At 48.2% G+C, this 27,330-nt stretch overlaps 1 protein-coding gene across 8 annotated transcripts in view; it reads left to right on the top strand.

The window, feature by feature from the left end:
* The window catches only part of LOC111860262 (3',5'-cyclic-AMP phosphodiesterase 4D), a 73,564-nt gene that overhangs the window by 38,808 nt on the left and 7,426 nt on the right, over positions 1-27,330 (top strand). For 4 of the 8 annotated variants that reach the window (XM_023843770.1, XM_023843768.2, XM_023843771.2 and 1 more), the window contains 6 exons: positions 16,851-17,042; positions 19,645-19,681; positions 23,402-23,475; positions 23,977-24,026; positions 24,993-25,105; positions 26,555-26,648. In XM_023843770.1, coding sequence (XP_023699538.1) covers positions 16,851-17,042; positions 19,645-19,681; positions 23,402-23,475; positions 23,977-24,026; positions 24,993-25,105; positions 26,555-26,648 — 560 coding nt within the window. Of the gene's footprint in view, positions 1-5,210; positions 6,387-6,407; positions 6,921-13,029; positions 15,594-16,850; positions 17,043-19,644; positions 19,682-23,401; positions 23,476-23,976; positions 24,027-24,992; positions 25,106-26,554; positions 26,649-27,330 lie in introns of those variants that run through there. The other 4 variants (XM_023843769.2, XM_023843776.2, XM_023843775.1 and 1 more) reach the window with 4 other exon arrangements.

Genomic DNA, 27,330 nt, shown 5'->3' with positions numbered 1-27,330 from the left:
CTCTGAAGCAGCTTTGCAGAGGGCTGACGCCCAGGCCTTTGTGTTGGCTGTGGGCCTGGGGAAGTGCGACAGCAGTATGATCTGTTTGTAGGCTGGAAGTGCGACAGCAGTATGATCTGTTTGTAGGCTGGAAGTGCGACAGCAGTATGATCTGTTTGTAGGCTGGAAGTGCGGCAGCAGTATGATCTGTTTGTAGGCTGGAAGTGCGGCAGCAGTATGATCTGTTTGTAGGCTGGAAGTGCGGCAGCAGTATGATCTGTTTGTAGGCTGGATTTTGCTTGTCTCATGGTGGGTTTTTATCTTACACAATTGATTGCATCTTTACTTGGTCTTTGCCTGTTTTATGATGGACGATTTCTAACAGACAAGGATTCTGCTTGCGGTTGTGGGGATTGTCATCACCAAATGATTTAGGATAGACCAACCTGGGTTTACTCTGGCCAACATATACTCTATTTGCTAATTAGCAAGCATGAACTGCAAGCACTGCAAAACACAGAGCAGTACCCAGCAAAGTCCTGTGCTCTTTCCACAAGGGGGCGTAACAGGTCCGGCTGCTTGTGGGAGAGCATTTAAAGAACAATCTTCAAATGACTAGTTTCATGCTGTCTGAATAAGTTATGGTGCTGCATGTCTAGCCTGCGTCTTCTGCCAGGTTTTATCTTCAGCGCAACAATGTAGATTAATCAGTATGATTTTGTAATGTAAACGTGCTGCGTAGCTGAACGCTGACTCATGAGTGTTATTGGGCTGCATACGTCATCCAGCCGGTATTTGATTGGGCCACCTTGTGCAGTCCTCGACCGCATTGGCTACAGGGCGGCATCCATGGTGGGGGGGGGGGGGGGGGGGCGCCCACATCACCAGCAGGGGCAGCTGGGCAGGTTTTCCTGCTGATTGGGCCATTCAGACCCATTCGGGTCACGCTGTGCCTTGATGATGGACACTGCAGTGTGTATACATGATCATGTTTAAAGTGACCTGCACCCATTTGTACCAGCTGTCACCCAGAGTTCTTTTCCCGTGGCTTGTTAGGGATGATATGCTACCCTTTTCTGGTACATTCTGTCTGCTTCCAGGCCATTTCTTCCAGTCAGCGAGAGCCAAAACTAAATGAAGTGACGCAGTAATAATGTCAGGGAGTCCAGTGACATGGAGGGACGCTCTCCAGACTGGTGAATGCCTTCCAGTGGCGGTCGGCCCTGTAAGCACAAGCGAGCGCCAGGTGCAGGTGGGCTCTGCTCTGCCGCCCCCCTACCTTCAGACTCCTGCCATCCTGGCCTGTGTCTGCACACACATTCAGTCCCTCATGCACTTTCTGGAGGACAGAGAGAAAACATCCAGGCTGTGAGCCCTCAGCCGCTGGCCGGCCTTCGCCACTGACACTGCATGTGAGCCTAAGGTGGGAAATGCCTTTGTTCTTCCACTTGAAATGGGAAACCAGCAATACTATCAAGACAAAGAACTCTGTTCCGGAAGCCTGTTTTTTGGCTTTACAGTTATCCAAAGATACTGAAACCCCCAGAGACTTTCCGGTGCTTGGAAGTGCAAGTGGTCAGCTAATATTGTTGTTCACTTCTGGAAACAAAGAGCAATTTGTTCCTGAATGCCTGGCAGACTGAGTAAGATTTGTACCATTTATTGGAGGTTTTATGAGTGTCCAAGGAAAGCTAAGGGTCTCTGCAGCAGAGTTTGAAACATCTGAAATGTTTGAAGCATCTGAAATGAGATGTCACCCAGGAAATGAAATGCATCCTCATAAAAGAGGCTTGCCACAAAGAGATTTACTCTCACTGCTTGCTGCAGAAGCGTTTATCCCTGGGAATCTGTGAGCTTCATTTGCATGTGAAATTATCCTGCAGAACCGTTACCCCTCCGGAACAGAGCAGGTCAATGGTGCTGTCAGGGCTGAAATAACTGCGTTCCATGTTATGTTGCATAAAATGATAGCATCTATTATCCCAGAATTCTGTTTGGGTGCCTGCCCAAAATACTGCATACTCTTTCAGTTGGTCTGCAATGAAATTGAATACGATATGATACAGTTTTATTGATTGTCCTGCAGTCTATTTTTGTAATTTTTACAGAAGAAACGTGTAACTGGCTTTCAGTTCACATCTGCTGTGCTCTGCAGGATAGTGTGAAGCATGCAGTTCACATGCGTGAGCCTTCCCGTCAAGCTCTTTTGTTACTTGGTGAAGAAAGGTAGCACCTTGATTATACATCTTTTAAGGTGAAAATATTGCACAAATTGTACAGTGAACAAACCATCCCTGGGTGATGGATTTCATTGTAAGTGAGTATTTGTAGATTATGTTTAATGAGACTGATTCACGTCGGGCTCCCGTCTGGAATAATTGTCATCATACTAAGCTGCTGGATGTGATCTCTCTCACTTCCTCTGTTGAAATGTGTGAATCATTGTGGCAGCATATTGAAAGCTGGGCCTAACGGTGCCCAAACCCTCATTTGGTGTTTTCCCAGAGAAAACTGGACCTGACGGTGCCCAAACCCTCTTTTGGTCTTTTCCCAGATCCAGAGTTGTTCCCTGCCTTTTGCCCATAGCCTCTGGGATAGGCTCTGGACTCCCCGTGAACTGTGAATAGGATAAGTAGTTTCAGAAAATGGATGGATGGATGATTTTGGGCTGTGGGGAGAAACCAGAAAACCTGGAGGAAACCCCATGACAAAACAGGAAGGCACCTGAACCCCACAGCATTCACTTGAAACAAACATGGATGGCTGAAGCACAGTCACACCACCCAGCCCTAACCCCACCCAAGCAGGCCTGCCAGTCTGTGGGCACAGTGCCTCCTCTGTCCATCCACTCAGTCATACCGCCCAGCTCTAATCTCACCCAAGCAGGCCTGCCAGTCTGTGGGCACAGTGCCTCCTCTGTCCATCCACTCAGTCATACCGCCCAGCTCTAATCTCACCCAAGCAGGCCTGCCAGTCTCTGGCCACAGTGCCTCCTTTGTCCATCCACTCAGTCATACCTCCCAGCTGTAATCTCACCCGAGCAGGCCTGCCAGTCTGTGGACACAGTGCCTCCTCTGTCCATCCACTCAGTCATACTGCCCAGCTGTAATCTCACCCAAGCAGGCCTGCCAGTCTGTGGGCACAGTGCCTCCTTTGTCCATCCACTCAGTCATACCGCCCAGCTGTAATCTCACCCGAGCAGGCCTGCCAGTCTGTGGGCTCAGTGCCTCCTCTGCCCATCCACTCAGTCATACTGCCCAGCTCTAATCTCACCCAAGCAGGCCTGCCAGTCTGTGGGTACAGTGCCGCCTCTGTCTATCCACTCAGTCATACCGCCCAGCTGTAATCTCACCCGAGCAGGCCTGCCAGTCTGTGGACACAGTGCCTCCTCTGTCCATCCACTCAGTCATACCGCCCAGCTGTAATCTCACCCAAGCAGGCCTGCCAGTCTGTGGACACAGTGCCTCCACTGTCCATCCACTCAGTCATACCACCCAGCTCTAATCTCACCCGAGCAGGCCTGCCAGTCTGTGGACACAGTGCCTCCACTGTCCATCCACTCAGTCATACCTCCCAGCTCTAACCCCACCCGAGCAGGCCTGCCAGTCTATGGGCTCAGTGCCTCCTCTGTTCATCCACTCAGTCATACCGCCCAGCTGTAATCTCACCCGAGCAGGCCTGCCAGTCTGTGGACACAGTGCCTCCTCTGTCCATCCACTCAGTCATACCGCCCAGCTGTAATCTCACCCGAGCAGGCCTGCCAGTCTGTGGACACAGTGCCTCCTCTGTCCATCCACTCAGTCATACCGCCCAGCTGTAATCTCACCCGAGCAGGCCTGCCAGTCTGTGGACACAGTGCCTCCTCTGTCCATCCACTCAGTCATACCGCCCAGCTGTAATCTCACCCAAGCAGGCCTGCCAGTCTGTGGACACAGTGCCTCCACTGTCCATCCACTCAGTCATACCTCCCAGCTCTAACCCCACCCGAGCAGGCCTGCCAGTCTATGGGCTCAGTGCCTCCTCTGCCCATCCACTCAGTCATTCTAACCACACCCAAGCAGGCCTGCCAGTCTGTGGGCTCAGTGCCTCCTCTGCCCATCCACTCAGTGTACTCTCTGCCCTGTCAGCTGTGCAGACCAGGTCACTGCATGCATGTCCATGTGACAGCTTGTTTCAATTAATTTATGACTACAGTAAGGTGTTTATTTACCTGCCAGGATAAATCGGTGGCCCCAGTGGTTTAGTGCTGTGTGACTTGAAGGTGCTGCTTTTTTCACACACACGCCTACTGAATTATTCGGTTTTTCATTTCAAGCTCTTAACCTCTGACATGCTGTATAAAAGCAGTCACTCCTAGTCATCAGCTGAGCGTAAACTGGGGCTGTGTGGAGGATGTTGTCAGTAATGACTTATCTGATGAAGTAATTTCCAGGAAGTGCTGAATACTCTCCTAATGCCGCTCCTAGTGGTTTATACGTCAGTAGCATGTGAAAATAATTTCTCCCTCCACTTTACTCCACAAGACCATCTGACGTGTGTGGAAAGGATCTGCTGGCGTAACCTGCTGGCCTAAATATTTATAAAGATCCCCCGATGTCATCATGAGGTCTGTCTGAATCAGTGGGCCAGGCTTGGGAACGTGAAAAGTCATGATGCTTTTTAAACTTAGATTAGAATGAAAATTCTGCTCCGAGTGGAATATCTGTAGAATTCCTTCTAGTGCCTTAAAAAATATGATTCTGATACGATTTTGTTTTGCATTTGACACATTTTTCCTTCAGTTTGGAAATTGAAGCAAAGCTGCAGTCACTTGTGGCCACTTGAGTAAAATCTCTCAATTTTTTACTCGCTGGCAGAGTTTTGAGTCTAAATTTGCCCTGAGGAATGAAACATTTCAAGCGTGGAGCTTTTTTTCCCCAAAGGGTCTAATTTCAAGGATTTAATTGAAGCAGAGCCTCAGATGGTCCTGATTATATGTGTATTTGTGGTTCTGAGTCTGTGTGTCTGACTCGCTAAAGGGTTAACGCTGGAGCCATTCTATGCTGTGGCTGCCTGGAGGCCCGCCCCCGGACCGGTGACCTCACACCCCAAGCGGGTCTGCTTACACGCAAGCACACGACCACAGGCATGGCACTGTGCCAGTGTGTCTGCCCGCGCAGGCGAGAGAGCGCTCTGCTGCATGGCTTCAGCTGTCAGAAGACGGGAAGGGGGGGCAGGTGGGCTGAGCTAAGGAGAGGCGAGGAGAGGAGAGGAAGGTGCTGACTGAGAGACAGTGTGAGCACGCGAGCTGCAGCGAGGCCGACAGCATGGCTGACCGCGTGGTGGTTTTCAGGCACAGCTGGACTGACGGGCAGGACACTGGCAAGGCTGGACTGACGGGCAGAACACTGGCACAGCTGGACTGACGGGCAGGACACTGGCACAGCTGGACTGACGGGCAGGACACTGGCACAGCTGGACTGACGGGCAGAACACTGGCACTGCTAGACTGACGGGTTGGACACTGGCACAGCTGGACTGATGGGCAGGACACTGGCACTGCTGGACTGACGGGTAGGACACTGGCACAGCTGGACTGACGGGCAGAACACTGGCACTGCTAGACTGATGGGTTGGACACTGGCACAGCTGGACTGATGGGCAGGACACTGGCACTGCTGGACTGACGGGCAGGACACTGGCACAGCTGGACTGACGGGCAGGACACTGGCATGGTTGGACGGACGGGTAGGACACTTGCAATGCTGGACTGACGGTTAGGACACTGGCACGGTGCTCCTCCCCGCAGCTTTGCTGATCAGCCTTCCTCTTAGCTTTTAGAGCTGCAATTTGAGCTGCTTCTGACGAGTTCGCGAAGCATGCGTGTGGTGACAGGCTCCCCACTGGAAGCAGCCTTATCGCCGGAGCCAGCCCAGCACGGGGGAAGTGGCTTTTTTTGAAAATAATGGGTTTCCGAAGACCGGGACGCTGAAGAAGAGGGATGACAAGCGTGACGGACGATCTTCCCCGGGAAGTGAGGGGGAGCTTCAGCTTCAACGCCGTGTCCGATACCGTAGGCATCGCCGGCTGCCTGCACTTCGCTGCACTCTTCACGTTGCTTGTTGCATGTCACTCTCAGATGTACTGCTTAGCTGGGTCAGTGATGGGGACTGCGATGTGCTTCACAAAACTCTGGACACACATAAGGAAGAGGATCAACGCGCGTTAGTGTCCCCGCAGTGGTCAAGAAGAAAGACGGAGGAGAGGAAGGCACAGAGAGAGCGGAGGAAGACAGGAGAGAAGATGAGTTTGCCAACAAGCTCCTTATTGCCCCTGACTGACTGGGCCTTCAAAGTGCCAAATGGAAGCATGTTTGGCTCTCCGCGTGCGGTCAACCGGCCCATCGACATTGTGCAGAAGCGCCGGCGGTAATGTCACCCGCACACCGCCATTCACAGGTCCCCTTCCGGCCCGGTCCTGTAGGACCCGCTCACTGGCGCCGCCAGTGTTTCCTCTCACCTTGGAAAGCCAGTGCAGAGCTTCTTTATCACCCACGTGTGTGACTCTGCTTGTGCTTTTAGATGGTCATAGACAGGAGGTGCGTGAAGCTCTTGTGTTATTCTCTTTTGGGAAAACGTTGCGTATGGTAAACGGTAAACGGCTGCAGCAGTGAGTTTTTCCTCAGGGTTTTGGTTAATCCACAGCATAGCGCTTCACACAGGCAGCTGATGTCCAACTTGAATACAGCCAGCCTGTAATCCATCAATGCACCTCATCAATTCCAGCAGCAGACAGTAAATGAAAGTGTTGGGCATTGTAGTTCATCTTGAGTGTCGAGATGAAGATCAGCAGTGTGAGCTTCCTCAGGCTTTGCTCAAAGACACAGACACCATGTCGTCCCTTCTTCGTCCTGGCCAGTATACTCCAGGGAAGCCAGAGCAGAAGGAGGAAACATGAGGATGGTGAGTGGCTTAGGGTCAGACATGCTATAGGGAGCCCTAATAAAATAAGGTTGGGCAACAAAGTGATGTGGGAGCCCAATGACAAACAGGAAGTGACGTGGGAGCCTGATGACAAACAGGAAGTGGTGGCCCTCAGTGGTTTGGGCATCTAATCAAGACCCATGTATCCCACATGATTTTCTTAAGCTTTTGTGGAGGATATTAACATATGTTTGGTGAATTGTGAGTGGTGGGCTGAGTTGTAACTGAAGAAATCGATGTTTTGTGCATTGAGTTCCAAAGGTGACTGTTTGTACTGGCAGAGATTCGTCCCCATATTTTCCTCCTCTTTCCTGCAGTCTTTTATAGGCGCTCTTCATTTGCCAGCCTGTCTGCTACAGATGCTTTTTATTAGCTAACCTGATGACGAGTGACTGGTGACATTAGATGAGCTGTTAGGTCCTGCTTGTGGGTTGGACTTTTCTCTCACGGCTCTCTCCTTGTTTAGACTTGAAGCTTGAGGACTCTTTGCCACAGAAGTACCTGCACTGAATGCTGTTGGTGGCTTTCTGCTAATCTAGCCATTGAGACACAAGCTCCTGAGGGGTTTTGCTTTTGGGGTTTAACGACAGTGGTGCCTGAGGAGAGACCTGCTGGTGTCAGGTTACTGGAAACTTCTGACAGGCCCTGCAGATGGCTGAGGATTTCCGTATCCTTCCGCCAGACTGGTACTCAGCACTAGGTGTGCTTTGCTTGGCTGCGACAGGCTCTGAGATTCCTGTTGCTGCTAAAGTAATTGGACAGTTTAGAAACAGACACAGGAATCCTCCATTTAAAAGACAGACTTTATGCTAGTAGGGGAGAATACAGACCACACTAAGCAACATTAACGATGAGTTGGTTTATGGGCCATCAGGGTATGCTGCCGATGGAATGTTCTTTCAGCCTAATGATGTGAACAAGGTGTACACTGCAGGAAGACCCGTTCCTTAAATCTTGGCTTATTTTAAGTTAATATATCAAGGAGGGGTTTGTATGACCGTGTGGCTCCACATGATAGCTGGCCCAGCTGACAGTGGGTGCTGTGTTTCAGTTTGTCATGTCTCACCGATTGTACTGTCAGCCTCCTCCCCAATCCCTGTCCTCCTCTTACCCACCTCCCCTTTTCCCTCCCTCCTGTTTTCCTCCTCATTCCATCCTCCTCCCTTTCCCTTCCTTCCCCTTCTCCCCATACCCCTCTCCTGCCACATCCTCACCTTACCCACCTTTCCACTTTCCCTCCTCCTGTTCTCCTCCTCTCTCCATCCTCCTCCTTCCCCTTCTCCCCTACTCCTCTTCTCCCCTTTCCCTGTCCTTCTCTTACCCACCTCTCATCTTCCCCTCCTCCTATCCTCCTTCTCTTTCCCTCCTTCTCCCCTTCCTTCTACTTCTCCCCATACTCCTCTCCTCTATCCTCCTATTACCCACCTCTCCTCGTCCCCTCCTCCGGTCCTCCTCCACTTTCCCTCCTTCTTCTTCCCCATCTCCCTTACTCCTCTCCTTCCCCCTTCCCTCTCCTCCTCTTATCTACCTCTCCCCCTCTTCCTCTGTCCCTCTTCCTCTTTTCTTCCCTTCCTCCTATCCTCCTCTTACCCACCTTTCCTCTCTTCCTCTACCTCTTCCCTTCCATCTCCTTCCCCTTCTCCCCCCATCCCTGTCCTCCTCTGCCCCCTTCTCCTCACCCGTGACTGTTTTGCAGACACAGGTCTCGGCCGCCAACCCTTGATTAGTGGATGGAGTGTCTGTGCTTCCGCGCTTCCACCTGCAATTCCCAGCCTAACTGTCTGGTACAGGGTGTTCAATAGGGATCGATGGCTCCCCCCAAATGAACAGCCCTTCTTCCGGCCCGTGGCATGTGTGCCGCGTACTGTCGCAAATGACGTGGCCACTGGCTCAGATTGCTGCTGTAAAAATGCTGCCTTCATCACAGCAGCTTGCTAGTTAATTAAAAAAGGTTTGATTTACGTAACCATGCTCATTCCAAAAAAAACACTGGCAAGCAGGGCCCCTTTGCTGAAAAACATCTCTCTGATCTCTTATTATCATTTTATTTTGTTTATTCTGCCCTTCAGTTTTCCATTGTGCCTCTTCCAGTGCAGGGTCCCAGTGGTCCTGGAGTCTTCCAGTGCAGGGTCGCCGTGGTTCTGGAGTCTTCCAGCGCAAGGTCGCCGTGGTTCTGGAGTCTTCCAGTGCATGGTCGCTGTGGTTCTGGAGTCTTCCAGTGCAGGGTCGCTGTGGTTCTGGAGTCTTCCAGTGCAGGGTCCCAGTGGTCCTGGAGTCTTCCAGTGCAGGGTCGCCGTGGTTCTGGAGTCTTCCAGCGCAAGGTCGCCGTGGTTCTGGAGTCTTCCAGTGCATGGTCGCTGTGGTTCTGGAGTCTTCCAGTGCAGGGTCGCTGTGGTTCTGGAGTCTTCCAGTACAGGGTCACGGTGGTTCTGGAGTCTTCCAGTGCAGGGTCGCTGTGGTCCTGGAGTCTTCCAGTGCAGGGTCGCTGTGGTTCTAGAGTCTTCCAGTGCAGGGTCGCTGTGGTTCTGGAGTCTTCCAGTGCAGGGTCGCTGTGGTTCTGGAGTCTTCCTCTGCAGGGACATGTACATGTTGTAGGTCCATGTTCCTGACTGTGGACTACCTGCGAGACAGGAAGTAGGCTTGCACTGGACATCTCCAGACATAAACTGAGAGGCTGTCAACAAATGGACTGTAAATCTGGCGTGGCAGCTGGTTCCCATGGCGGCACTGAGGGGGGGAGCTTCCGATCCCACTTGACGTCAGCCACATGCCAAACGCAATGTATACCCCCAGGACCCCCTGGCCACATCCCATAATAGTAACATGGACATTCTAAACATCCTCCTGTTTTCTTGTTTTCATTTTTCCATGTAGATTACCAGCAGTCGATTCCATCTGCCAGCAGTTCCCAGCCTCTTCATGCCTGCAAAGGCAAACGTGGCTGAAAAACTGTTCCTGCAGGCCTGGGGGGAACAGGCTGCAAGAGAGAGCCCACGCTTTTTAGAGAGAGCCCACGCTATTTAGAGAGAGCCCACGCTTTTTAGAGAGAGCCCACGCTTCTTAGAGAGAGCCCACGCTTCTCACTTCTTTATTTACCTGCTCGAAGGGTTCCTCTCTTCCTTGTTTCGTTCCCCTGGATTTTTGGGGCTGTTTCTCTGGACAGAGGCTGTGTTACTAGTGGGTTCACCAAGGCCTCCGATGTCATTTCCTGTGATACTGTATGTTTTTGCCTCATTTAAGATGTGACTGGAGGCGTACGTGTGCAGAAGCCTCATTGCCCAGAGTCACTCTGGCTTCTCTGACCTCAGAGTAAAATGTAACTAAAGTACTTGACGTCCATTTCAGGCTGTTAACAGCTAACACATAAACTGAAATCTAAGTTTTTTTTAATGCCCACGTGGTTTTATTCCACGCACTGACTCATTGCTTCTGAGTAAAGATTGATTTTGCCTATTTTCCACTGGTGAAATCGTGCAATTAGTCAGTTCGGGGGAATGCGTTTAAGCATCATGTGACGCACTGCACATTGAAGAGTGTGGGACAGAGCTTAGACAGTGGCTGTGAGTTTGGCGTCAGAGCCGCTCTTCCATAAATAAGGGTGACCCCTCCCCATTAGAACCAGGAGCAGTGGGCAGAACCCCCCTCCCCCATGTGGTTAACAGCAGCTTATCAGTCCTTTCTGAGGTAGAGAGGCTGTCAGGATATTTAACATCCCAGGGTCAGTGACGCTCGAGCGATGGCTGTTCTCACTTGATATCCGTGTCACATGAGATAAGGACAAGAAATGGCTACTGCCTGCTTCTGGCAAGTGGTCACTGTAGCGAGTGCTATCAAGAAGTGAGTGCAACTGCCAGCCGCACATTATATTCCAGAAATAGAGCAGCTTTGCATGCTTTGGGTACTGTGCTGCTGCATGCCACAGTAAAAGTAGTAGCTAGTTCATTCAAAGAAGCTATGTAGCAACCCTATTTTTCCAGTAGGTTAAGCCGTTACCAGCAGGTTCTTGAGAGCTCCTTGGAATAAAGCATCAAGTGTCCTTTCCATTAACTCTGGTAACTGTGATGAAGGCCTGGAGGGTCATGTCTTCATCGCAGCTTTTGAAGATCTGTACCCACTGCCCATCTGCTACTCCAGCAGTCCCTGTAAATGGCTGAGGATTTCCGTATCCTTCCGCCACTAGGTGTGCTTTGCTCTGAGATTCCTGTTGCTGCCGTATATTATGACTGAGGACATGGGCACAATTGGCACACATTGAGTGCAGAGTAAAGAAAGCATCATATATTAAATATAAATAAATATATATAAAGCATCTGAGCACTAGATGGCGATCCTAGAAAGACAGTGGAACACATGGCTGGTTTGGGGCACTCAGACACTTTGGGGACAGATGACAAATGAAGTTTTGCTATTATTTGTTCATTTGTGTCTTTGCTCCTGGTCTAATCAGATACCAAAGTAAGGAGAGGCTGCTGTCTTGGTCTTCCAGTGAGTGGAGAGCCAACATAATTTCTGGCAAGCCAATGGGAAGCCAGGAAAGCCTTTCAGCTTATTGTTTTTCCCTGTCTGATTGGACGGAGCATGGCCACATGGATACATATATGAACTCTTTCACATATACGTGAGCTTTCTTTGTAAAAGTATCTTTCCAGTTCTTCTATAAACTCCAATGGTTTGTATGTCTTTTTAAAATAACAGTAGATACTACTGTTGTGACGTGCTCAGACCACAGTGTTTACTCACTATGGCACTATTCCAGGGCTCTTGTTTCTTCTTGTGGGATAGGGGGAGGGTTTGTCTTTAGAGGTCAGTAAGTCAACGCAGGAACAGTGATGGTGACGTCATGAGAGTCATTCTTGATTTGGGTTGACTTTTTGGCCCCTGGACAGACCACGCCAGCTGTTTGCTCCCTGTCTTCCTCTTTTTTTGCCTTGTTTGACAGATAAACAATGATACTCCTGTATCTTACTGAGTAACAGTAGAGAAATACAAGTTCATTTCACACTTTTGATTTTTAATGGTCAGTAGGACTGTCACATCACATTTACATAGTGTTCAAATATATGTGTATTGGGAATATTGAGCTATGGGCATATCGAGTTATGTAATGCGTCCTGATGCTATATATATGACCTTAGCCTATGTTAGATATGTCACAAGCAGCTCCAGTTCAGCTATGAAAAACATGAACGAAATCTGCACTATATTCACAGTGTGATTCAGGGCAGGAAATAAAGAGCTTTATCATAAAATGTTTTATCATAAAATCATGGACCATGTTTCCTAGGTGTAACATTCACTCAATATCTGTGAAATAGTTGGTGCTAAAAAGTAAAACTGTGGCCTGCTTAGTGTCCTGAGGTGATTGTGCTGCATGGACACCGTTACTTATTAGCTGGCAAATGAAGCCCTAATGACTGTGACCCACGGACACCCTCAGCTGTCTAAAGTGTCGATATCCCCTTGGACAGGGGCTGAGCCGGGAGACTGCTGCCGTCCCTGAATGTCCTTAAATGTCTTATTGATGATTAAGTGTGTGGCATATTGACAAGCTATTTTTGCAGTCTTTAATTTTTCTAAAATAAAGCCGAGTTTGGGAAGCTTTCAGGAGCTCTGCCTTGCATCCATGTAGGTTTCTTCTTTTGCGGTGGAAAACATGAAAAGCTCACCGATTCGCACATCCTGCCCTCATGTCACTTGTAGAGTGGGCTCTGAGCGAAGGGACTTTGCGAGTGTGTGTGAGGACCCGTACTGATCGGTCAGTTCTGCCCAATGGCTGCTTCCATGGGAAAAACGTGACACAGAACATAGATGTAAGAAACACATGTGCTACAAGTAAATAAAGACGTTAGTGGGAAGGAGAACATTGGGTTAGAGGTTGCGACACCAAAGTGCTTTGTCGTATTTTGGCACCAAATCACTTGTGGTATAATTCATTGGCTTATTATATTTACATTCTTAATACTGGCCAGTAGAGAGTTCCCTTAAAACAGCTTTTCTGTATTCATTTTAAGGGAAGGATATGGGACTTTATTTAGGGGGTTTTAAACATTCAGAGGTCAGCTACAGTCCTAGTGATGTCAGTGATATACTTTATCATTGTTTGAAAGGTTCTTTTACTTTTTATTTCTTATCTATATGTTCATGTAACCTTTTCATTGGCACTGAACAGAAACTGATCATTATTTATATACAAATTTAGGATATGCCATCATATAATGCATTCCAACAAAGAGCATTTTAAATTCCATAATGAAAATTTAAATCACTGAGACGTAACAGGAATCAAACACACATCCTGCTTATACATGTTAGGGTTAGAGTTTCCAGACAACAGGAATCAAACACACATCCTGCTTATACATGTGAGGGTTAGAGTTTCCACACGACATGAATCATTCTTAAAGTGACCTCCATTCTTTACTGCCTCTGACTCTATGCATGCTCCTTTGGTATGTCTGTGTGACTTCACATCCTGTATAATTTCTAATGCCTCTTGGATGACGGTCTCTGTAGCCTCCTAAACCTTCCTGCCCTGCCTCACCACCTTTGTGCCCAGACTTCTATTAATAGTGGCCTGGAAGTGGCCAGACCTCATTACCCAGGAGAGCTTGTTAAAACATCAACAGCCGACACAAGGCAATGGAGCCACACATATTAATTACCGTCCCGTCAGGCTGTCATTTATAACCTGACCCTCGTGTCACATGTCATGCAGAATAACCTTTTGAGAAGACTGCACACTCACTCTGCTCCACCTCATGTGAGGAGTATTTCCAATCCCTTTCCTCCTCAGAGTGCCTAAGTGGATTTGTGTGCTCAGTAAATATCTGTGGTCTTTCCCTCAATCCTCTGCCTCATTAGAGTCCTAACCTGCAGAGAAACCGACCATCTTGTTGCCCTAGAGTCTGGCACAGAGTCCTAACCTGCAGAAGCACAGACCACCTCACTGTTCTCCAGTTTGACACAGAGTCCTAACCCACAGAGGCACAGACCACACCACTGTCCTTCAGTCTGGCACAGAATCTTAACCTGCAGAGGCACAGACCACCTCACTGTCCTCCAGTTTGACACAGAGTCCTAACCCACAGAGGCACAGACCACACCACTGTCCTTCAGTCTGGCACAAAATCTTAACCTGCAGAGGCACAGACCACCTCGCTGTCCCCCAGTCTGACACAAAGTCCTAACCCACAGAGGCACAGACCACCTTGCTGTCCTCCATTCTGACACAGAGTCCTAACCCACAGAGGCACAGACCACTCCACTGTCCTTCAGTCTGGCACAGAATCCTAACCCACAGAGGCACAGACCACCTCGCTGTCCTCCAGTCTGACACAGAGTCCTAACCCACAGAGGCACAGACCACCTCGCTGTCCTCCAGTCTGACACAGAGTCCTAACCCACAGAGGCACAGACCACCTCGCTGTCCTCCATTCTGACACAGAGTCCTAATCCACAGAGGCACAGACCACCTCGCTGTCCTCCAGTCTGACACAGAATCCTAACCCACAGAGGCACAGACCACCTCGCTATCCTCCAGTCTGACACAGAGTCCTAACCCACAGAGGCACAGACCACCTCGCTGTCCTCCAGTCTGACACAGAATCCTAACCCACAGAGGCACAGACCACCTCGCTATCCTCCAGTCTGACACAGAGTCCTAACCCACAGAGGCACAGACCACCTCGCTGTCCTCCATTCTGACACAGAGTCCTAACCCACAGAGGCACAGACCACCTCGCTGTCCTCCAGTCTGACACAGAATCCTAACCCACAGAGGCACAGACCACCTCGCTATCCTCCAGTCTGACACAGAGTCCTAACCCACAGAGGCACAGACCACCTCGCTGTCCTCCAGTCTGACACAGAATCCTAACCCACAGAGGCACAGACCACCTCGCTATCCTCCAGTCTGACACAGAGTCCTAACCCACAGAGGCACAGACCACCTCGCTGTCCTTCAGTCCCCTTTGAGATTTCTCTGCGTAGCAGCTCTATACGTAAGCAAAAGGGTGATTCTGTCTGAATGATACATTTTGCTGGCTCTGAGCTAAGCACGAGACATAAATGTGTAATACTTTTTGGTCTCATTCGCTCTGTTTCATTGTAACCTTTGTGTGATTTTTAAGTGTCCTGCTTGACATCTTGTCATTTATTTATTCTAGTTAGATCAAATTTGAATAAAGCCTGTTTTTACGGACAGTAACAAATATGAGGTCATATGAGGAGCATGAAGATTCTTAACTCCTTCAATAAAGGCAATGAATGTAGTACTTCTGGGGAAAAAAATCTAGTATTCTGAAAATGAAGACCACAGAAAACAACTTGGTGCTTACTGATAGCAGCGGGGGTGTTAACCATGATGATCATGTGACTGGGAGAAGTGAGAGGAGGGTCCATGCAGATGAGTGAAGCGCACAGCACACGAACTGGCAGCCGGATGTCTGCTGTTTTGTCACCATCAGCAGAAGGCTGGTTGCTGGTAGCAGTCTATGGCATACACTGGATCCTCTGGTAGCAGTCTATGGCATACACTGGATCCTCTGGTAGCAGTCTATGGCATACACTGGATCCTCTGGTAGCAGTCTATGGCATACACTGGATCTTGTCTGTGATCTTGTGAATCATGAAGTCATCAAAATTACATTACAGGTGGGTTTCATTTTAATATTTGGTGCAGGATAGGAATTGAACTATAGTGGAATTGAGGGCTGTAAACTATTATCCTTAATGATGTTGATCTAACAATCATGACGATGTTCTTATTGTTAACCTGAGTTTCTCTCCAGAAATAATGAAACACATGGATAATTTAAGAATGATGATTTCATTATATCCTTTGTGCAAAATCAACAGGACCAGTATTTTCCTGTTGGGGTATAATTAGTCATTGCTGTTTTCACTGTGTAACTCATTGATGATAAAGTCATCATAATGTCATTTATGGGAAATGAGACTGTTATTTTGATCATTGTTATTAGTCAAGGTGACTGATCATTAGTAAGCCTTGGCAAGTCAAGTTAGTTGAATTTCCACGGTGAAATACGATGAAGGCTGATTCTGTTAAAACAAAACTTTAAATGTCAACATTATAGGAGACAAAGCCGGTTTACAGTTGAAAGAAACCAGCAGATCCAATGACATTTACAAAATCAGTCAAAATAATATTACTTTCATTTTCATTATGAGTGAAAAAGTTGTTCAATAACAGCAATATCAGCTGTGGCGATCAGATCACAGAGGAAGTCAGCAAATCAGTCTGTGAAGACGAGTGCAGGGCAGCTGCCAGCTCACAGATGCACATTTGGAGGATCTGGACATAGAAAGGTGCTTGTTTTTTGTAGGTTCCTGAACCAACAACAGCCTGAGGCCTTCAGAAGGAGCCAGAACAGGTTTAGACCAAATCCAGGTTAGATGAAGCCAGCAGCATCCCCCCGACAATCAGACCTGGCTTATGTTTTGAAAAGTAACCAGGGCTGGTGATGATTATTCAATCTAATCAATGCATTAAGCACATTTCTTAGTGAGAGGGAGACAACTATTTCCCCAGGTCTTGGTTAATCAGCTTGATCTTCAGTCACTTGCAGGTTGAGCCGAACATCTTGCACTTCAGTGTCTGTCCACTCTCCGAGACACCCTCCATCACTGGCTGGTTGGCATGGTTAATTCAGCATATTATTAGTGTTTATTTGCTCTTTTCTGCTGTGTCAAATGCTTAATCTGTAGCTGGGTCTGACCCCTTTTGCAAGCACCTGTGTTTAAAGACTTCTGTGTTTCAGACCCAAAGCAGAGGCACCTTTTCCATTTACATCCACACAGTGACGATCCATATTTGCCCCCTTGGATTATGAAGCTGTGTGGGTGTGTCGCTCCCAAACTGAAGCTCTCGCTCCTCTCCTCTCCTCACAGCTTCGATGTGGAGAATGGGATCTCGGCCAGCCGCAGCCCGCTGGATCCCCAAGCGAGCCCGGGCTCCGGCCTCATCCTGCAGGCCAATTTCCCGCACAGCCAGCGCCGCGAGTCCTTCCTGTACCGCTCCGACTCCGACTTCGACCTGTCTCCCAAGGCCATGTCCCGGAACTCCTCCTCTGCTAGCGAGCTGTAAGTATCACCTCTGTCTCTCAATATGGGGTCTCGCAGGGTAGAACTGCAGCTGTATCTGACTGGATGATAAACCATCCACAGCTGGACCTGGTGGTCAGGTGGCCAGTAGCTGCAGGAAATCTTGCTGTGTCTAACCACATCTCAGGATGCCTCAGCACTTACATTTTTCTTCAGTTATGAAGTCACATTTTTAACCAATTTTGAACCAAATGTCTTTCATGAAAAAGAAACAGTGCAGTAAAAAGAGGAAGAAAAACATATATAATCCGTAAAAGCTGCTGGCCGAGGTGGCGAGTTGGGGATGGATGGATGGATGGATGGATGGATGGATGGATGGATGGATGGATGGATGGATGGATGGATGGATGGATGGATGGATGGATGGATGGATGGATGGATGGATGGATGGATGGAACTTTATTGATCTCACAGTGGGGAAATTTGTGCGTTACCACAGCTCTAGACAGATAGCCTGAAAAGAGTACGAATATATAAAAATTCAAGAATAAGAATACAAAAAAATAAAATAAGATAAGACACTAAATACAACAGTAGTGCCTATGTACACCCATATACAATATGTAATATGGATAGTGGGTTGTGGGATAAAGTGCAAGTAATAATAAATATCAACTATTTTTACTACTACAGCTACAATTTACTATCCAGGTAGTGGGTATTGGCATGTACATATACACACCCGTACAATGCACATACATCCACACATTATATACAGATATACATACATATACATCTACATATACATATACTGTAGATATATAACCATATACATACCCATATACATGCACATGCCCATACCTCTATAGGGTGCGTTATATATGAAGTGGTAAGTAGTGGTGACCGTAGAGGTAAGTATCTGGGTGACTCATGACATCATGACATCAGGGTGAAGTTTGCCAGCTGAAGGATGGCATGCGAGCGGTAACATCATTCTTTGAAAATGGCCCGCCGACCCATTTTTGGTTTGCAACCCACCCACTGAAAGATTGCAATCTATAAATTTTTCCAAATCAGTTTGGCACACATTCTGCATATAGTGCATCTTCATAAGGGGTGTAAAGGTCTGTGCATGCATCTCCTTCAGGTTACCTGTCCTGGGCAGGACCCCCAGCTACATGGGTGTGTAGACACTACAGTAAAAATAAGAACTTATACACTCCCAGTATGTGGAGTGATCATGTGTCGTGTCTGTCACCTTACAGAAGCTGTCCACCTACATGTCAAAGTATTTCATTCTATCCCTTTTTTCCTTACGGCTGATTTAGCTTCTGTATTATACTAATCCTCAGTTCATAAGTATATCATGACTATGAGTGGATGCAGTAAATCGCCTCATAGCTGGAGATGCAGGCAGCTAGGAAATGACTGTGTGACCACTGTGAAACACCTCTGACCTCTAGGATGGGTATGCTGGTAAGAAGCCAACCAAAGCTACGCTGATTTATTTATAATATGTTCTGGAAGATCGAGGGAATACCTATCAGGATCAAGCAGCTAATTTTTAAATGCTTGAGTGATCAGATGACTTTTTTCAATAACAGAAATCCAGTGTCTATATCCCAGAAGAAACATCTGTAGGTCACAGGTGTATAGTGAGGTGTATAATGAAATCAGTTTGCAGGTGTGTTCACAGCATGCACTAGTGCATGATTGGGCTTCTGGCTGGAGTGTGACCCTGATGTCTGATCAGGGGCTGCGTAGATATGTGTATTTTGCTAGTATCAACTCAGGGTCCCTGTTTCTCAGATGAATACAAAACTTAGCTGAAAATAAAATGCGGAATCCCTACTTCATTTTGGCCAACTGAGCAAAGAAGCAGAGTATTCTGAACTTAAAGAAGAATTTGCACGGCTCATAAAACCATGTAACTCCATGGATCTGGAAAATCTTTCGTTGTCCAATTTGAAAGGCACCTTCATCTCACCGATAGATTCCTTCCTCCGTAGCTTGCCTTTCGAAAGATAAACTGCATGGTCTGAAATGTATTTCTTCTGAATGTACTTTTTCAGAGATGTTTCCTGTACTGTACTGAATGGCTCACAGGTTACTTTCAGGTCACCAACCATCTCTTGTGTTTTTAAAGGGAAGAGGGCTTGAAGTATTTTAAAGTGAGCTGGTCGCTTCAGTGAGAGAAAGGTGTGAATAAAATGATTCTTCTCCTTAAAGGGGATGTCCCAGTAGCACTCCGTGCAAGTTTCAGAAACTTTGCCTAATCTACCAGTATGACCAGACTCATTCCACAAACTCGTCACACTCACATCCCCATATATATCTCATCTGTGCTTTTGTTCCTGAGGTGTTTCTGATACTTTTCCCCGTAGCCTGACTAGTGACCTGTATGCCTTACAAAGGACGCATGATTTCCTTTTCTACATCTGACTTTTGTGTATTCCCTGTCCCCTTGCCAGAAACACCCGAGTCTGTGACAGTATTTATTTAAGCAACTTATTTGTGTGACTGTAAAAGCATGTAAATGAAAATGTAAATTCAGTTTTAAACTTGTTTATGCTGCATCCCAAATGGGTTACTGTTCCCCAGCTCTGCTCATTTACCGTGTTGCTTCTGTGTGTGATTTCAGGCATGGAGAAGACATGATTGTAACACCATTCGCACAGGTTAGTCAACACAATGTGGGTTTGTAAGAAGCGGGTCATGTGACCTGCTACTATGGTTATGTTAGCAATGGACACACTGATACATGAGCGTGACAGTTAGCGGGCGACACACACACTGATACATGAGAGTGACAGTTAGCGGGCGACGCACACACTGATACATGAGAGTGACAGTTAGCGGGCGACACACACACTGATACATGAGAGTGACAGTTAGCGGGCGACACACACACTGATACATGAGAGTGACAGCGGGCGACGCACACACTGATACATGAGAGTGACAGCGGGCGACGCACACACTGATACATGAGAGTGACAGCGGGCGACGCACACACTGATACATGAGAGTGACAGCGGGCGACGCACACACTGATACATGAGAGTGACAGCGGGCGACGCACACACTGATACATGAGAGTGACAGCGGGCGACGCACACACTGATACATGAGAGTGACAGCGGGCGACGCACACACTGATACATGAGCGTGACAGCGGGCGACGCACACACTGATACATGAGAGTGACAGCGGGCGACACACACACTGATACATGAGCGTGACAGCGGGCGACGCACACACTGATACATGAGAGTGACAGCGGGCGACGCACACACTGATACATGAGAGTGACAGCGGGCGACGCACACACTGATACATGAGAGTGACAGCGGGCGACACACACACTGATACATGAGAGTGACAGTTAGCGGGCGACACACACACTGATACATGAGAGTGACAGCGGGCGACGCACACACTGATACATGAGCGTGACAGCGGGCGACGCACACACTGATACATGAGAGTGACAGCGGGCGACACACACACTGATACATGAGAGTGACAGTTAGCGGGCGACACACACACTGATACATGAGAGTGACAGCGGGCGACGCACACACTGATACATGAGCGTGACAGCGGGCGACGCACACACTGATACATGAGAGTGACAGCGGGCGACGCACACACTGATACATGAGAGTGACAGCGGGCGACACACACACTGATACATGAGAGTGACAGCGGGCGACGCACACACTGATACATGAGAGTGACAGTTAGCGGGCGACACACACACTGATACATGAGAGTGACAGCGGGCGACGCACACACTGATACATGAGCGTGACAGCGGGCGACGCACACACTGATACATGAGAGTGACAGCGGGCGACACACACACTGATACATGAGAGTGACAGCGGGCGACGCACACACTGATACATGAGAGTGACAGCGGGCGACGCACACACTGATACATGAGAGTGACAGCGGGCGACGCACACACTGATACATGAGAGTGACAGCGGGCGACGCACACACTGATACATGAGAGTGACAGCGGGCGACGCACACACTGATACATGAGAGTGACAGCGGGCGACGCACACACTGATACATGAGAGTGACAGCGGGCGACGCACACACTGATACATGAGAGTGACAGTTAGCGGGCGACACACACACTGATACATGAGAGTGACAGCGGGCGACACACACACTGATACATGAGAGTGACAGCGGGCGACACACACACTGATACATGAGAGTGACAGCGGGCGACGCACACACTGATACATGAGAGTGACAGCGGGCGACACACACACTGATACATGAGAGTGACAGTTAGCGGGCGACACACACACTGATACATGAGAGTGACAGCGGGCGACGCACACACTGATACATGAGAGTGACAGTTAGCGGGCGACACACACACTGATACATGAGAGTGACAGCGGGCGACACACACACTGATACATGAGAGTGACAGCGGGCGACGCACACACTGATACATGAGAGTGACAGCGGGCGACGCACACACTGATACATGAGAGTGACAGCGGGCGACGCACACACTGATACATGAGAGTGACAGCGGGCGACACACACACTGATACATGAGAGTGACAGCGGGCGACGCACACACTGATACATGAGCGTGACAGCGGGCGACGCACACACTGATACATGAGAGTGACAGCGGGCGACGCACACACTGATACATGAGAGTGACAGCGGGCGACGCACACACTGATACATGAGAGTGACAGCGGGCGACGCACACACTGATACATGAGAGTGACAGTTAGCGGGCGACACACACACTGATACATGAGAGTGACAGCGGGCGACGCACACACTGATACATGAGAGTGACAGTTAGCGGGCGACACACACACTGATACATGAGAGTGACAGCGGGCGACACACACACTGATACATGAGAGTGACAGCGGGCGACGCACACACTGATACATGAGCGTGACAGTTAGCGGGCGACACACACACTGATACATGAGAGTGACAGCGGGCGACACACACACTGATACATGAGAGTGACAGCGGGCGACGCACACACTGATACATGAGAGTGACAGCGGGCGACGCACACACTGATACATGAGAGTGACAGCGGGCGACGCACACACTGATACATGAGAGTGACAGCGGGCGACGCACACACTGATACATGAGAGTGACAGCGGGCGACGCACACACTGATACATGAGAGTGACAGCGGGCGACGCACACACTGATACATGAGAGTGACAGCGGGCGACGCACACACTGATACATGAGCGTGACAGTTAGCGGGCGACACACACACTGATACATGAGAGTGACAGCGGGCGACGCACACACTGATACATGAGTGTGACAGCGGGCGACGCACACACTGATACATGAGAGTGACAGCGGGCGACGCACACACTGATACATGAGAGTGACAGCGGGCGACGCACACACTGATACATGAGAGTGACAGCGGGCGACGCACACACTGATACATGAGCGTGACAGTTAGCGGGCGACACACACACTGATACATGAGAGTGACAGCGGGCGACGCACACACTGATACATGAGTGTGACAGCGGGCGACGCACACACTGATACATGAGTGTGACAGCGGGCGACGCACACACTGATACATGAGAGTGACAGCGGGCGACGCACACACTGATACATGAGAGTGACAGCGGGCGACGCACACACTGATACATGAGAGTGACAGCGGGCGACGCACACACTGATACATGAGTGTGACAGCGGGCGACGCACACACTGATACATGAGAGTGACAGCGGGCGACGCACACACTGATACATGAGAGTGACAGCGGGCGACGCACACACTGATACATGAGAGTGACAGCGGGCGACGCACACACTGATACATGAGTGTGACAGCGGGCGACGCACACACTGATACATGAGAGTGACAGCGGGCGACGCACACACTGATACATGAGAGTGACAGCGGGCGACGCACACACTGATACATGAGAGTGACAGCGGGCGACGCACACACTGATACATGAGAGTGACAGCGGGCGACGCACACACTGATACATGAGAGTGACAGCGGGCGACGCACACACTGATACATGAGAGTGACAGCGGGCGACGCACACACTGATACATGAGAGTGACAGCGGGCGACGCACACACTGATACATGAGAGTGACAGCGGGCGACGCACACACTGATACATGAGAGTGACAGCGGGCGACGCACACACTGATACATGAGAGTGACAGCGGGCGACGCACACACTGAAACTCATTACGCTGCATTTCAGGTGTGGTGGGAGGGGAGCCCCAGCCCTTTGCTCTGTAGGCAGTAACATTGTGAGATGACTGCCTGCTTGCATTGTGACTGCGTTTGGTGCTCCTCTCTGCTGAACCGTCATGTTCTCCATGTTCACAGGTCCTTGCGAGCTTACGGACAGTGAGGAGCAACTTTGCTGTGCTAACGCACCTGCAGGATCGTGTAGCCAGCAAGTGAGTTGTGGTTAGACAGAGATTCCCAGACACCCAACCAGTGGTGTTCATAAAGCTGGTGGAAAAACAAGGCTGTGATGTGCAGTATGCGATCCTGGCTGTTAAAGAAACCACAAGCATCCTGTAGTGTCACTGCTTTGTAGGCAAGTAGTACTTGGTGTTTGCAGTATTTCCTGACAGGGATTAATAAAGTATTGCTATTGTTGTTTCATATTCATTATTTAAGCCTTTCAAGCACAATTGATTGACTGGTTTCCATCAATCACTCTGTAAGAGACTAATCAGCCAGGACTAAATTATTTTTTATTTATTAGGCACCAGTTCCTTCTTTACCTTGCATGCGTAAAATATATGCATATGTTTTGTTGATTTCCCACGCAGTTCTTTCCAGCATTTTGTCTTAAGTAATATTGCAGCAGCACAGTTTATGCTGTGAGCTCTACTCATGCTGGTAGTTATTGTACCTCTCAGGACCTAATGAAGACCTTTTCCCTCCTTCAGGAGGTCGTCGGCCAATAACCCTGCATCCATGTGCAAAGCAAACCTGCCAGGTGGGTGGGTGTGCAGCATAATATAACAATGAATGATGATGATGCTTATTATTATCAACTCCCCCTTGGAGACAGATGTTTAGTAACAGAGAAGAAAAGACGTCTAACTGCTGTTCAGGAAGTTCAGGAAATCTCTGCTCTTCAGTGCATTCAGGACACAGTTCAGGAGCTCAGATTTGAAGAATTTAGAACATTTTTCGAGTGGGGCCAAGGTCATAAGATAATGAAAATTTTGGATTTGTCTCAATGCACTGACCTGGTGTAGAGCCGTCCCTTAGCTCTGTAGGGTTTACAGTTTAGGGTTTACAGGATGATGAGACTTTGCCTGCAAATTGGCTGTTGTGGCAAAGCAAGACAGATGAGATATGACACAAACACATTAGGCTTCGGGGTTGAAGTAGAGCTTTTTTGGGTAACCCTAATCCTAACCCAAATCCTAACCCTAATCCTAACCCTAACTGTAACTTCATGATGCCCTTATATCCATTTGTCAAACATTGAGTGCATCTTCATAATGCATTCATAAGCAGCATGTAAGTATCCCTTAACATCCTAAAATACCTTAACAGCTTTAATCTACATTAATAATAATATGCGTTATACGATTATAACAAACATTACTGTGTTTGGGTACTGTACAGACATAGGGGTGTGCCTGAGGGTACAGAGCAGAGATGCAGTGCCCTGTCTGGGTACAGTACAGACATAGGGGAGTGCTGGGGGTACAGAGCAGAGACGCAGTGCCCTGTCTGGGTACAGTACAGACATAGGGGTGTGCCTGGGGGTACAGAGCAGAGACGCAGTGCACTGTCTGGGTACAGTACAGACATAGGGGAGTGCTGGGGGTACAGAGCAGAGACTCAGTGCCCTGTCTGGGTACAGTACAGACATAGGGGTGAGCCTAGGGGTACAGAGCAGAGACGCCGTCCTGAGGGCCTTGTCTGTGCTTGCACTTGTCTCCCGCAGAGGAGGCCTACCAGAAGCTGGCCGTCGAGACGCTGGAGGAGCTGGACTGGTGTCTTGACCAGCTGGAGACCCTACAGACACGGCACTCTGTCAGCGAGATGGCCTCAAACAAGGTGAGGCAAAGAAGGCCATAGAACCTGGGCTAGATATACAGTTTGGGCAGGTAAAGAGGAGCAGCACAGATTATTTGTTAGTGACCAGATGGTTTAAGTTCACTTTGACCACCTAAAGTCATCGGTTTCGGTCACAGTTTCGGACGGCGACAGACACCTATCGCCTACTGACACCGTAGTGCTACGCATTACTCACACATTTGTGGTGATGCTGCTGTAAGTAATTCTACTGCACTGCCGGTCATATAACAGGTATGTACAGTACGTAATAATGATAAACATTTATGTTACTGGTTTATATATTTACTATATAGTCCTTTTTATCTTTATTTTAGAGTGCACTCTTTCTGCTTTGCCACACATAACTGTAATACACGCACTTTAAGCTGGACGCCACACTAACGCAGTCATAGCTTGTTTTAAGCATTGTAACAGGAACATTGGCATTAGTTTGCATCTCAGATGAGAACATTTTGCAATTTGCTATGTTTTGCATTTCGTTGGTAACTTGGAAATATTTCCACGCCATTTATCGTTTATTGTGCTTGTTAGCAGAATCGCAGATACACCATTATGTGGTATCAGGGTCAGGCATCGGAACATTGTCATAAGGAGGAGGAGAGCACGGATCTGATCAGTACTAGTAGTAGGGTCGGTATCAGTGCATCCCTCACTTTTTTTTCTCGCCCGGTGCCCTTGTGGGAACTGCTCACATGTCCCACAAGAGAGAAACTACAAGCTGCAGGTTGTGCAGGTCCGTTGTGCTTGAATGTGAGCTGGTGTATCACGAGTTTGGGGGTGTACTTACGGTTGTTACGTAACAGTCTGGGATTTTTTGAATCAAGCTGTCTAACCACCTTCTATTACATACGTGGGATTTATATTGGAAAGAGGGAGCAACAGTGTCAGAGATTCACGGTATTTCAGCTCCATGTACCAAACTCTCATGATTCAAGTGTACCAAGGTAAAGTCAGATTTTCATTCTGTGGCGCCTTTAATATTGGCTTTGGGTTTTCAGTATTAATTCTTAATCAGGAGCTTCATTATATTAAATCACTATATTTGTCATATCACTTAATACTTGGTAGAGTAACAGGTGAGTAAAATACATCAGTGTAAATTCCCAAAGAGCAGCAACAGAATAGTGCAGTAAAACAAGCAGGGAGAATAGGAAGTGTAGTAATACTACTACTACTACTACTATTACTTATAATTATAATAATAATAATAATGATAGATAGATAGATAGGTATAAATTAGAGATAAATCTACATACCAACATGTATACCCATACAGCAGGTGTGCAGTGTGCTGTACACCATGATATTTTGGATGAAATGCTTCTGCATTTTTTTATTCTAAAATATACACACGGATATATACACCTTGTACATTTCCTGGGCTTGTTTGTACTGAACAGACGGCCTGTGGCATGTGTTCACTTCCAGTTTAAGCGGATGTTGAATCGAGAGCTAACCCAGCTGTCAGAAACAAGCCGCTCAGGGATCCAGGTCTCCGAGTACATCTCCAGCACCTTTCTGGGTGAGTTACGGTGCGGCTGCCTGGACACACAGCGGACGTGCTGACCCAACAGCCTTCTCACAAGCTTTAAACAACTTACCGCCATTATTAAGCTTCTGTCCAGACAGTGAGTACTGCTGAGGCTATGTTTAGTCTTGCATAATTTCTGTTAGCTTTTAAGTACACATCTGTATAAGTAGATAGATAGTTTATTGATCCTGAAGGAGATCTGGGAATGAAACACAGGCCTCCCACATGGCAGGATCCTACCACAGAACCACCAATACAGGTGGCAGCTCTGGGTCTTTAAGTGGCCTCACTGCTGTCCGGTGCTGGGTAACAATGTGAGAGTCCGAGGACTGTAACTTTGTTAGGAAGAGGCTCATCCCTTAACACATTGTCCATGGTTGCCATGGGGACAGTATTATTAGTAGACAGTTCTTGCGTCAGAACTTTGTGTTTTTAACTATTATTACTTCAGATTTGCTTTTAGACATGGAGAAAATTAACCCTGGTTTTTAAAAAATAAAAAAAAAAATAAAAAAAAACTGTACATGGGAAGAACACATTTGAACTGTTTCTTTTCTTTTGGACATTTTGTTTGAGGAATTAGTTTGGTAAATGCTTTTTTGCTGATTGGTGACAGATGATGAGGTGTTTGAGCCGGGTAAGACTGCTTTTTTGTCTTCTGTAGAACATTTGT

The sequence above is a fragment of the Paramormyrops kingsleyae genome, chromosome 15 (assembly GCF_048594095.1).
Source record: "Paramormyrops kingsleyae isolate MSU_618 chromosome 15, PKINGS_0.4, whole genome shotgun sequence".
NCBI lineage: Eukaryota > Metazoa > Chordata > Actinopteri > Osteoglossiformes > Mormyridae > Paramormyrops > Paramormyrops kingsleyae.
Note: the sequence above shows the minus strand (reverse complement) of the source record. Positions and strands in the feature narration are given on the sequence as shown.